This window comes from Phaseolus vulgaris, chromosome 1, assembly GCF_051622355.1.
Source record: "Phaseolus vulgaris cultivar YP4 chromosome 1, ASM5162235v1, whole genome shotgun sequence".
Taxonomy (NCBI): Eukaryota; Viridiplantae; Streptophyta; class Magnoliopsida; order Fabales; family Fabaceae; genus Phaseolus; species Phaseolus vulgaris.
In genome coordinates, this window is record NC_143498.1 from 37673769 (window position 1) to 37686834 (window position 13066).

Genomic DNA, 13066 nt, shown 5'->3' on the forward strand with positions numbered 1-13066 from the left:
TTGTGTAGCATTGTCATGGAGGAGGAATTTTTTACAGATGGCAGAGGCGTGTGCAAGTGCAATATCTATGATTCAACGGTTAACGAATCGTCTTCGGAGACCTACGTTGAAGAATCTTCTTTATCGATTAAAAGTGGCGAGGATGAGCTCCGACAGTGGGAAGAGGAGTGCATCCGTTCATGGCAGGAGGAGGACGAAGGGCAAGCAAAGGCAAGGGGCATTTTGGGAACATCTTCAAAAGAGCAGTTTTTTAAGGAATCAAGTTCAGGGATCAGAGATGATCAGGGGAAAAGCTGTTCTTTTTTCACGAAAAAAGTACGTGAGAGAAGGACGCATACGGAAGGTGCTGAAATAGGTCTTCTTTCAGCTATTGTGTGCACCGAGGCCTATAGTAGTAGTCCTGTACACGCTGACCTGGCTAAAGTGGTAGTAGATATTGAAGTATCTTCCATAGCAACGCTCAAAGATAACAGACTGGGCCAAGTAGGAAATTTGGAGGCCCAATCCGGGACGGGGTGGGACCAAACTCTCTCTATCATTGAAGGTGGGCCAAGGCCCGCTAGGGAGTGTTGTGGGAGAAAGGAAGGAAGCGAAGGTTACGTGCGTGGGATGCAGGGGGCAATAGCGGAGGCGCACGCACGTAATAACGATTGCAATTCACACACTGAAGAGAATTGGGAGGGAGTTGCACGGTCAATGAAAGGCATGCAGCTTGACAAGAATGGGGAGTATGGGTCAATGGAGAAAGATGAGTATCAGAGGAATGGAGAAGGCGTTGCGGTCGAAGGGGGAAACCACCCAAGGGGCCACTCGGAACGAATTACAGGCTTGTGGTTTTCTCCACTTCGTCAGCGTAAGGAGAAAGGGCTCACTGATTTGAGGGATTCATCTCTACCCCAAAGGAGGCGGTCTGTAAGGTTACACAAGAAACAAGCTCTCTCCGCACCGTCCAAGCATCACCAAGAAGGTAAGATCTCTGCCTCGATCTCGGATGGAGACATTTATAACTATAATTCTCGGCTGTGCGAACAAGGCAATGGGGCTGAACCAGCACTGTTGTGGGAGATTGGAAAAACATCAGGGATTTTCTGTCATGGGATTGAAGAAGAAGTCGTCCAAGAATATGTGTGTATGGAAGAGAGAGAGACGGGGGTTGCGAAACTGGCCAAGGAGGGGGATAAGGATGGGTTGTCATGATAATAATAAATTTGAACATAAGAGGGCTGGGGGGAGGTATCAAAGCTAGGTACTTGAAGCACATTATAACTAGAGAGGATGCGGTTTTTGTTTGTTTACAAGAAACTAAAGCGGTTCAGTTCTCGGATGCGAGGTGTTATTCGCTATGGGGGGATAACAATGTTGGATGGGTGCATTACGAAAGGGATAATGGTGGGGGAAGTTTTCTATCTATGTGGCGCACAGATGCTTTTATCTATGACAACCACATTATGGGGAAGGGGTATATAGCAGTCTCTGGGCAGCATGTGAAAGCTAATTGTAGGTGTGTGGTGGTCAATATCTATGCCGCCTGTTCCTTGAGGGAGAAGAAGGTTTTGTGGGGGGAGCTGTCACGCATCAAAATTGCATCCCAAGATCTGATCTGGTGTTTTTGTGGCGATTTCAATGCAGTAAGAAGTCATTGTGAAAGGAAAGGAACGCAGGAAATGGGCTCTCAATTAAGTGAAATAAGAGAGTTCAACCGATTCATTGACGCCAACTTGTTGATCGAGCTTCCTTTTGTCGGTAAGAATTTTACTTGGTTTAATTCCAATGGGAAGGCGAAGAGTAGGCTTGATAGAGTGTTGGTATCGGAAGATTGGATGCAAATGTGGCCTTTGTGCAAACAGTATGTGCAACGTAGGGAAGTATCCGACCACTGTGCGTTAGTAGTAAAGTTTGTGGACAAGGACTGAGGTCCTAAACCTTTCAGAACAATTGATGTCTGGTTAGCAGAGAAAGGATTTATGGAAATGATGAAGGATATATGGACTACATACACAGTACAAGGGAGTAGTTTCACGAAGGTTAAAGACAAATTGAAGCGGTTGAAGGGAGATTTAAAAGTATGGAACAGGGACATCTTCGGTAATTTGGAGACAACTAAAAAGAGGATCCTACAGGAGTTAGAGGACTATGATTGTCAAGATTGCAATGACAATCTGTTGGGTTGTGATAGAATGAAGAGGATTGAGTTAGTAGGCCAGCTGAAGGAGGTTGATAATAAGCTTGAGTCTCTTATGCGCCAGAAGACCAGAGTCAGCTGGTTTAAGAATGGGGACTCCTGCACAAAGTTCTTTTACTCTTCGTTGAGATGGAGAAGAAGCAGGAATGAAGTGAAGGGAGTGGAGATAGGAGGATTGTGGTGTGAAGAGCCTAGTACAGTTCGTGCTGAAGCAAGAAGGTGGTTTGAAAACAGATTTAGAGCAACAAAAGATTTACGGGTAAGATTCGATGCAGTTGAGTTTAAGTCTTTATCTATGACAGATAACTTGAGGCTGATAGAGGGATTCTTTGAGTCAGAAGTAAGGGATGTCGTGTGGCAATGCGAAGGATCAAAAAGTCCTGGACCTGATGGGTTTAACTTCAATTTTTTAAAGAAGGGTTGGGAGGTTATGAAGGAAGATCTTATGGAAGTGATGAACTTGTTTCATGAAACAGGTTTTATACCCAAGGGGTGCAATGCGTCTTTCATTGCACTAGTTCCTAAAGTTAGGAATCCTGTCTCTCTTGATCATTTTAGACCTATTTCACTTGTTGGTGCTGTGTATAAAATTATATCCAAAGTGTTAGCTGAAAGGATCAAGAAAGTGCTGCCCACGGTTATTGATGATTGCCAGTCGGCTTTTCTGAAGAATAGGGGGATATTGGACAGTGTTCTAATGGCTAATGAGGTGATTGAGGACATCAGACGACGACGGCAAAGCAGGTTATGTCTAAAGGTAGACTTTGAAAAATCCTATGATTCGGTTAGATGGGAATTCCTCTACGACATGATGCGCAAGATAGGGTTTCATATGAAGTGGATCAGTTGGATCCAGGGTTGTCTGGAAAGTGCTTCTATCTCTGTGCTGGTGAACGGGAGCCCGACAGATGAATTTAAACTTGAGAGAGGTTTGAGGCAGGGAGACCCACTTGCTCCGTTTCTCTTCTTGATTGTAGCGGAAGGCTTGACTGGGCTTGTAAGGCAAGCTGTAAAGGCTAACTTACTATCCGGTTTGAGGATTGGGAGGAAAGAGGTTGAGTTAAGTATTCTACAGTTCGCTAATGACACCTTATTCTTCTGTAAGGATTCTTTCAGCAATGTGGTGACTTTAAAGGCTGTCCTTAGGGGTTTCGAGATTGCTTCTGGCCTCAAGATTAACTTCCACAAATCAAAGATTGCAGGCATCAATGTACACAGGAATAATATCCTTTACTATATGAAGACCTTGAATTGTGCGGAGATGGCAGTTCCTTTTAAGTACCTAGGGCTTGAGGTGGGAGGCAATCCGAGGAGGAAGAAGTTTTGGGAGCCAGTCATTGATAAGTTGGAAACTAGGCTAAGCACATGGAGAGGTAGGTTCTTGTCAATGGCAGGAAGAATCTGTGTTATTAAATCAGTGCTCACAGCGATACCCCTGTACTATCTATCTATTTTCAGAGCACCGGAATCGGTCTGTAAGAACATTAATAGTATTCAAAGAAGGTTTCTGTGAGGTTGGGGGAAGGAGAGGAAGCCCATCTCATGGGTCAGTTGGAAAAATGTGTGCAAATCAAAACAGGAAGGAAGACTGGGGATCATAGATGTACGTGATTTCAATCATGCTTTGCTGGCTAAGTGGAAATGGCGATGACTCTCGGATGAAAAAGGACGATGGAAGGACATTTTGGAGTCGAAATATGAAGAAGGAAGTGAGGGGTCGCACTCATCACTTAGGTTGCAATCCTGGTGGTGGAGGGATCTCCATAAAGTATGCATGGAGGGTGGAGGACAGGGATGGTTCCAAGCAGAAATGAGTTGGAGGATAGGGCACGGTGACAGAGTAAAATTTTGGGAAGACGTATGTGTTGGGAATACCAACCTCAAATCCGAATTTCCCAGGTTGTACTCCCTATCGTGTAATCAGAGTCAAACAGTGGAAGAGGTGGGCGGGTGGGAAGGGGATGTATGGAGATGGAACTTAAGGTGGAGGCGGGCTAGATTTGAGTGGGAATCGGTGTTGGAAAAGGACCTAAAAGCATACATATCTAGGACTATTATTAAAAGGCAGGAGCAAGACATTCGGGTGTGGGGGGTTAATAATAAGGGATGTTTCTCAATGAAATCAGCTTATGAGAGCATAAGAGGCGATGGCACTCGTATTGGTGTCTTCGACCTCCTTTGGAAGGCTAAGGCCCTTCCCTCTGTTCTAATTATTGCATGGAGGTCCATACTGGATAGACTACCAACTAGAGAATGTTTGAGTAGGAGGGGGGTGACGATGGAATCCACATCCTGTGTGTTTTGCCATTCTAAAGTGGAATCCAGCCAACATTTATTTTTGGAGTGTGATGTGGTCGTGCGCGTTTGGGACCTGTGTCTTAGATGGATCGGCATACTCTCTGTTCAACATAATGCCTTGCACAACCACTTCGAAAGCTTCTCTTTAACTCATGTCAGTAACAAACAAGAGATGGTTTGGAAAGGCATATGGGCTTCCATAGTGAGGAGTGTATGGGAACATAGGAACTTGGTTGTGTTCAAGCAAGGAGTTGTAGATGCTGAAAAGATGTTCCAGCAAGCCCAGCTGAAATCTTGGTTATGGATGAAGTATAGGGTATCCAGGTTCAATTACTCTTTCGTGGACTGGGTCTTAAATCCAATGCTCTGTATTAAGAGCTATAAGTAAAGGATCATCGTGGAGTACTCCAGATCAAGAAAGGCATAAGGGTCTAATGAAGACTGGGATGCTAGTAGGATGTTCAATAGCCTGGGCATTTCTGTTGTTTGCAGGTACAATGTTAAACAGGTGCACGCTAAGGCGCAGATGGAATGGTTGGAGGTGTTGGTTATGGGCGTTTTGGTGGAACGGCCTGGGCCTGTTTTGACGAGGGTGTTGCAGTGGTTGGGTTCTGTATAAGGTGGTGTTGTGGAGTTTTCTGGTGCAGGTTTGGGTTGGCATGGTGCAAATATGGAATGGAATGGTGCAAGGATAGTAGGAACGTCATGTCCACCCAATGCTATATACCATAACAGGTAGTGATAACAGGTTCTTTCTCTGTTGATGGGAACATAGGAATTTTGTGGATGCTTTGTTGAACATAGAGGTAAGTAGTTGATTGCAGACGTTGGCCTTTGTTACCTTGCTGTTTGACTATGTCATACCTCTTGGTGGGTGTCATGTACTAGGAATGAATGGAAGAGAGGGACCTTGTCTACCCCTGTTGCCGAAGCCCAATGGACTTTATGTAGGTCATGATTGTTTGGGAGGAAGGGGTCACTTATAGCTCTTTTTCTAAGTCATTTACAGATTTATGTGTGTTCCTAGGTATAAGTGCTTTTGTATGCGGGTTGGGATACCCTTTAAGTGTTCCGTTTTTAGTTTAATTAATTCTTTGCTGATAAAAAAAAAAGTGCTTACACAAAAGTAATTCTTTACTATCTCCCTTGAACTTCAATACTGATTTCGTTCTCAAAGCAGCAAAATCAGTACGCGTGATTTCAGAACTTAGCTGGGAATAGCGTTGCACTCTTGCAAAATTTTAGAACCATAAGCAAGTTGCATATGATTAAAACACGTTAGAAAATCAGTACGCGTGAGGGATTACGTGTTTAGTGGAAGAGAAAGAGGAAAAGTAACCAAAAATAAAGAGAGAGAAAAAAACAAAACAAAATAAAATAAAATATTAGAAGTATATGTTTTTTAATTATTTATAATATAAAAATATTTATTTTTATTTATTTATTTAAGTTTGAGAATATAAGTATTGTCGTGAGATTTTAAAATATACTTGTTTTTATTCAAGATGAGTTTAAAATGAGTGGATGTAGAGAAAATTATTTAAAACATTTAAATCGGTATAAATAGAGATTATTTGGATATAAATTAATAAATAATCAGATAAATCTATTTTTTATATAATTAAAGTATTTATAAACTCATAGACTTATCTAAATTCCAAATAAAATGATTACTTTGTTTGTAGTAATAATGTAGGTCACCTTCTTTCTTAAGTGTATTTATTATTAAAGTGATTTCAGAGTAATTCCTAATTTCTATTATTTAGGTGCTGGTTAGTACAAAATCTTTAAAATTTAACAAAAAATAAAAGTACTTGTTGATTAAATATATTCGTGAGTTATATTAACATATCATAAATAATCTCTATTAAAAAAATTTTATTTTTTTATAATGTGTACAAACTATTATAATTGCCTAATGTTGGTTGTAGTTAGCAAATGTGCCACAAGTGAATCACCTGCCAAAAGAAATGGCCAAATGTTTGATATTGTTCAACTAAGATGCTGAAATGATTTAATAACTTAATCTGTAATTCATGAAATTGAGTAGCAACATATTTTGATAATTAGAATATTAGTTTGAATATAATTTTTTTAAAGTACTAGGAGAAAAATAAAAGGAATTAAGTAGACTACATAAGTACAATGTATAAGTATCTTTTACATTACAACAGAAGTTTGATTCAATTTCTTCTACTATATTATTATTTGAAAAAATAATCCAAATTGATTCTAAATATAATGGTAATTATTTAGAAATTAAAGTATTTTTTTTTCATAAAAAATAAAATTTAAATTTAACAGGACATTTTAGGGATGTCCCAACCCTTATACAAACCCATGCAACATATGTTGCTATAGCCACATGTGGATCATAGTTAAATATCACCACGGAAACATGAAACAACATAACAAGGATACTAAAAAGCTACAAAGGAATATAGAATCATGCAACAGAAGAAGCAGGAAAAAAAATGTCCCAGCAAGCTACACCACACAGCTGCTAAAACAACATTTGTACCTCTATTCTAATCCCGAATAGCCTGCCAGAACGTGCTCCAAATACATTGGCCAAATACTCATCCTGTGGTTCAAAGAACCAAGACCCTCTTACTTGACAGAATCTTGGCTAATATATTTTGTTTGGCACGTAGCACCTCCTACGTTCCATCTTTTTGCATGCATCCTCCCAGCACCTACTTGTAACCCCTGCAACCTTCTTAGGTGTCCTTGTATAGCCTTCCCACCACATACTTGGCTACAATTCTTTCACCCCTGCACCCTTCAAAGTGGCCTTAGCAGGTATTAACCACCGAACCCCACCTAAGCGTAGAAGGCATATGTCCTGCACCAGGAAGCACCCCTTGGATTCAAAACATTATAGGGCCATCTCTCTCTCTCCCTCCACACTCGCCCACCATTTTAACCAACGTCATGTATCTATGCTTTCTCCACTCCAACTACAGCACCAAACAAGTTAATTAAGAGAATTCAAAGAGTTTTACTAAAAGGTTTGGGCATCCGGGCTTAGTACCAACAACTCATAAGAGTGTCCTAGAATGTCTCTGCTCCAGTTCCAAATCTTCATACAATCAAGGCCTCTCTAACAAACAAGGTGATCTCCCATGCATAGACAGCCGCTAGGTTCCATTCGGCACCAGCCTTGGGCCTCTTAAAACTCTAGGACTTGTCCACTTCGTAGTCAGCTCCAGGTTTAAAACCTCTTTACTCGGACCAATACTTTCTTCTACTTCCCATCAGCAATATTTATGCTCCCTTAATCTGGCTGGACAGATTCCAAAGCCAGCTGAGTCGAGATAAACAACATCACTAGAACATGACAAACAAAGCCCAAAACAGATGTTTGTCTAATTACTCCCTGCCAACTTGCCTTTTTCACTCCCCTATTCTGCTACCCGTTCCTGACAGTCAAAAACTTCACCCCAACAGCTGACATGTGTTGCCTCCCTTCTCCTCCCCTGCCCCTTGTTATTCTTACTGCAGTTTGGATAACCATGGTCATCCCTTTGTTGCTGCCTTGGTGAGAGTTGTTAACTACCCTTGATACAAAACCGATCCTAAGTTGCTACCGTCTAGGATTATTATCTGCTCAGTACCTGCTTCTACACACTGCTACAATACTCGTCACAAACACTCCAAACTGGGGTTACCTGCCTAGAGCACCCCGCGCAGCAACTTATAGTACATCTCAGCGTTGACCTGAACCCGCAACAGTAACGTTTCTCAGGCATTTGTGGGAATGAAATATCAACGAATAACATGGAGGCACTGATTTGAATTCAAGATCCAGTCAGATAGCCCATATGAGAAATCTGTTGTCTTGTGTTTTATCCACAACCACGATTGCACTTGGGCATTTTGGAGAATTTCATCCGCGTCTGGTACCCCATCCTTGAATACAATCAGATTCCTCTGCTCCCAAATGCACCTGACAATTGTCGCCCATACTCCTATCCACACTTGATTTTGCTTGTTAGAGAGATGGATTAAGTGAGAGTTTAACATATGGTTCCTAATATCGTTGTTATGGACCCCCAAAACTCCAACCAGCGGTAGCACCGGGACCATACTTGTTGTGCAAAAGCACAATCAAGGAAAAGGTGTTGGGATGATTCTTCTGATAGGCTGCAGAAAGGGCATAGAGGAGATATCACGGGCACTCCTCTCCTATATAGGTTAACTCTGGTAGGGATTCTGTCGTGAAGGACTCTCCACGTTGTTAGAAGTACTTTGGGCGGGGCCTTTGCTTGCCATAATGTACTAAAAACTCCTTCCATTTCTCCAATATCTTGATGGTTAGCCAAGATAGAGTAAGCTGATTTCACTGAAAAAATACCAGCTGGATCCTTCCTCCAAACAAGGTGGTCATGAGAATCCTGACATATAACTTCCGTATTCAAGCTTGAGAGCATATTTCCATCCAGATTTGACTCCCATTCGTGCCTGTCTCTTCTCCAGTTTAGCCGCCACCGCCACCTACCGTCCTCCCATCCTCCTACCTCCTCCACCTTCTTACCCTGATCGAGGGACAAAGAGTAGAGTCTGGGGTACAAGACTTTAAGGCTGTTATTTTGTAACCACGTATCCTCCCAAAATCTGACTAAGCCTCCATCGCCTACTTTCCACAAAATAGCCTTGTGGAACCATTCTTCTTCTACCCCTTCACCACAGACCTTGGCTAAGTCCTTCCACCACCATGATTGGTATCTCTGCCTTACCTTACCTCTCCCTGTTTCTGTACCATATTTAGATAGAAGAATATCTTTCCATTTCCCTCCCTCATCACTCATAATCCGCCATTTCCATTTCGCCAAGAGAGCCGTGTTAAAACTCTTAATCTCTTTGATCCCCAACCCTCCTTCCTCCTGAGGCCTACAAACATTTTTCCAACTCACCCAGGAGATCGTTTTAGTTTCCTTTCCCCATGCCCAGAGGAATTTCCTTTGTAAGCTACTGATTCTGTCATGTACTGTAGCAGGGGCCTTAAAGACAGATAAGTAAAACAAAGGTATGGCTGTGAAGACTGACTTTAGCAGACAAATCTGACCCGCCATAGATAAAAATCTCCCTTTCCATGAGCTTAGCCTGATTTCTATTTTTTAATTACCGGCTCCCAAAACTGTTTCTTCCTCAGATTTCCCCCCACTTCGACACCCAAATATTGGAAGGGTAGCCGCATGGTATTGCAGTTTAGGGTCTTCGTGTAGGTGCTCAGGGCATAGCTATCAACACTAATGCCTACCAACTTCGATTTGTGAAAGTTGACTTTAAACCAGACAGGATTTCATAGCAACGAAGGATTGCCTTGATAGCAAAGATATTCGAGAAAGAGTATTCACAAATAAAAAGTGTATCATCTGCAAACTGAAGTAAACAACACTCAATACTGTTCCTTCCCACCTTTATACCCCTGAGAACGTTCGTTCTCAACGCTTGTCTCACCAATCCTGCTAATCCTTCAGCAACCACTAAGAACAGGAAGGGGGCTAGGGGATCCCCCTGTCTCAACCCCCTAGATGGTTTGAATTCCTCCGTACGACTCCCGTTGATCAAAACAGACACATTCGACAACACCATACATCCTTTAACCCACGAGATCCATTTGTCATGGAACCCCAACCGCCGAAGCATATCAAATAAGAAAGACCACCTGACGGAGTCATACGCCTTTTCAAAATCCACCTTAAAACAGACCCCACTCCTCTTATTTATCCTGATCTCTTCTAAAATCTCATTAGTCATGACAACACTATCCGTTAGACCTCTGTCGCTTAGGAAGGCAGATTGACAGTCATCAATGATCGACGACATAACTTTCTTCATACGACGTGACAAAATCTTGGTAATGATCTTGTAGATAGCACCTACAAGGGATATCGGTCGGAACTGATCAAGCGAGGAGGGATCCCTAACCTTAGGGACAAGGGCAATAAAGGACGCATTGCAACCTTTCGGAAAGGATCTCGTAGCGTGAAAAATGTGCACAGCTGCCATAATATCATATTTAATGACATCCCAACAAAACTTGATAAAGTTGAAATTAAACCCATCTGGACCCGGACTCTTTGACCCTCCACACTGCCACACAGCATCCTTCACTTCTTCCTCAGAGAAGCTAGTTATCATATTCCTGCTAGCCTCAGAAGATAAGGATTTAAACTCCACCGAACCCAAGTTAACTCCATAGTCCTGTGTAGTCGTGAACCTCTTTTCAAACAGTGAATTTGCTTCCCTACGAACAACTTCCAGTTCCTCACACCACTGAGTGCCAATCTCAACCCCTTTAACCTCATTCTTAAGTCTTCTCCATCTAATTGCACTGTGGAAGAACTTTGAGTTGATGTCCCCATACTTGATCTAGTTCACCCTTGCTTTTTGTCTGTATATGGATTCTAGCTTTTTTTCAACCAACCCCAACTGACTGAAAAGTTCCATTCTTCTCAACTTACCATTCTCCTCCAGAGCATCATTACCATCTTTGTCATCTAGCTCCTCTATTTCCGCCTCTATATTTTTCTTGTTAGATTCCATACAACCAAACACTTCTTTATTCCACACTCTTATATCAGCCTTCAGGAGCTTCAATTTATCTTTGAGTATGGACATACTATTACCTTGAACAAGATACGACCCCCATTTTTCCTTTACCATCCCCTTAAAACCCGGTTTCGCAAGCCACACATCCATAGACCTGAACGGTTTAGGCCCCCAATCTTTAACACACGACTTCATCACAAGAGCACAGTGATCTGATACCACTCTTTGTTGTACATACTGCTTAGATGCAGGCCATAGATGAAGCCACTCTTCGGACACCAAGATTCTATCTAGTCTTTTAATGACATCTTCAAGTTTCCTGTTTTTGAATTTTTGGTTTAGAATTTTATTGTAAAACTATAATTATATTTCTAAATTTTGATCCAACCCCTACTGAAATTAATGAATGTGAAGTTACTACAGGTGAGATGTCGGACATTTCTTTCAACTTCTTAGTTTTAAATACTGTAATTTGACGGTTAGGAACCATTTCATATTGTTGAAATTATGTCTAGTGGACCTTTTATCCTATAATTTTTTTTAGATGTTTTATTTTTTTATTAAATTGAGATGTTTCAAAATATTTTTTCTAAAATTATCATTGACTAGTTATTCATTCAACTATTTGTCACTAGTGCTTTGTTTAGATTGACGGGAGAATTTGTCAGGAGGAGAGAGTGAATTAGAGAGGATGTGTGACGTTGTTTGGATTGAAGGATGATAGAGTGAATTTGTGATTATAGTTTATTGAAATTTGTGAATGATGTGATAGTTAGTAAATAATTTAGAAATTATTTTAAAGATGAAAAATGTAAGTTTACAAATTTATCCTTGTTATTAAAAAATATTTTAATAATGAGTTTTTTTTTTAGGTTTGAGTTAATTATTTTTTCTAACATATAATATTTCATAATTACTGTTAATTTGTAATAAAAAATAATTTTATGTTAAATTCAAATAAATTTATTAAATATATTAAAATTTATGAAAATAATATTTATTATTATATATATTTTTTATTTTATATAACTATATATGTTTTTTATATTATAATTTTATTTTATTATGTAAAAATACATAATAATAAAAAATATAAAAACATTTACAAAAATTAAAATTAATAAACAAAACAGTAAACACCTAAAAAATATGTAAACAACAATTATGAAAACTAAAAATAATAAACACATAAAAAAACTCATAACCCTTGTAATAATAAATGTAAAAACATTAAACACATAACAATATAAAAAATAAAAACAGTAAAGTTATAACAATAAACACATATAAAAGAATATAAATATCATTTATTAAAAATAAAAACAGGTAACATATAGAAAAAATGTAAATATATTTTAAAAAATTAAAAACAGTAACACACTTAATAAAAAAAAACTCTAAATATATTTAGAAAAAAAATAATTAACAACTTACCTGAAGGTGAAGAGCACTAGCAAAGAAGAAAAAAGAAAATACTGTGAAGCAAAGAACCAACTGCAACCCAAGATTCAATTTGAAAAAAAAAATAAGAGAATCGATTCAACCACTTTTCTCCTACAAGGGAGAGTCGATTCTCGTTCTACCTTTAAAAGTCACAAAATCGATTCTTTGAAATCAACCTTCACTCGAAAATCGATTCTGCAACATTTAAAAAAATTGAAAATTGATTCTGCACCATTTACAAAGATACGAAAATCGATTCTCTGTACTTGAAAAATTCGAAAAATCGATTATGCTTCTTTAAAACAACCACCAGAATCGATTTTAAATGTTTCTAGGCACACTTGCTGGTTTTGGGCACACTTGATGGTTCTGGGCACAAACAAAACTATCAAAAATATTTAGCCTAGACACTATAAACTGTTTTAAAATATTAAGAATTAATTAATGAAAAGGTAGGAAAGTAAAATTTGATTTATCCCTCTTCTCCTGAATCTATTCCGCGCAAATCTTCTTAGTTTTGTGAGGATGAAAAAATCTTCCCACCCCACTCCCCTATCCGCGTCCACACCCTCAAGTACACTGATC

The 13066-nt window shown here is 39.7% G+C and overlaps 3 protein-coding genes across 3 annotated transcripts; 2 read left to right on the plus strand and 1 right to left on the minus strand.

The window, feature by feature from the left end:
• The first annotated feature begins 1193 nt into the window (after positions 1-1193).
• Positions 1194-1913, plus strand: LOC137815911 (uncharacterized). Its single transcript, XM_068619019.1, has one exon. The coding sequence runs from the start codon at positions 1194-1196 to the stop codon at positions 1911-1913; it is 720 nt and encodes a 239-aa protein (XP_068475120.1).
• Positions 1914-3956: 2043 nt separating this feature from the next.
• On the plus strand, positions 3957-5099 carry LOC137815912 (uncharacterized). Its single transcript, XM_068619020.2, has 2 exons — positions 3957-4804; positions 4973-5099. The coding sequence occupies exons 1-2, from the start codon at positions 3957-3959 to the stop codon at positions 5097-5099; spliced, it is 975 nt and encodes a 324-aa protein (XP_068475121.2).
• Positions 5100-6411: 1312 nt separating this feature from the next.
• On the minus strand, positions 6412-11188 carry LOC137815914 (uncharacterized). The gene is made up of 7 exons (XM_068619021.2): positions 10914-11188; positions 9944-10820; positions 9609-9746; positions 8572-9483; positions 7002-7064; positions 6819-6908; positions 6412-6438 (listed from the first exon to the last, which is right to left on the minus strand). The coding sequence occupies exons 1-7, from the start codon at positions 11186-11188 to the stop codon at positions 6412-6414; spliced, it is 2382 nt and encodes a 793-aa protein (XP_068475122.2).
• Between the last annotated feature and the right edge of the window lie 1878 nt (positions 11189-13066).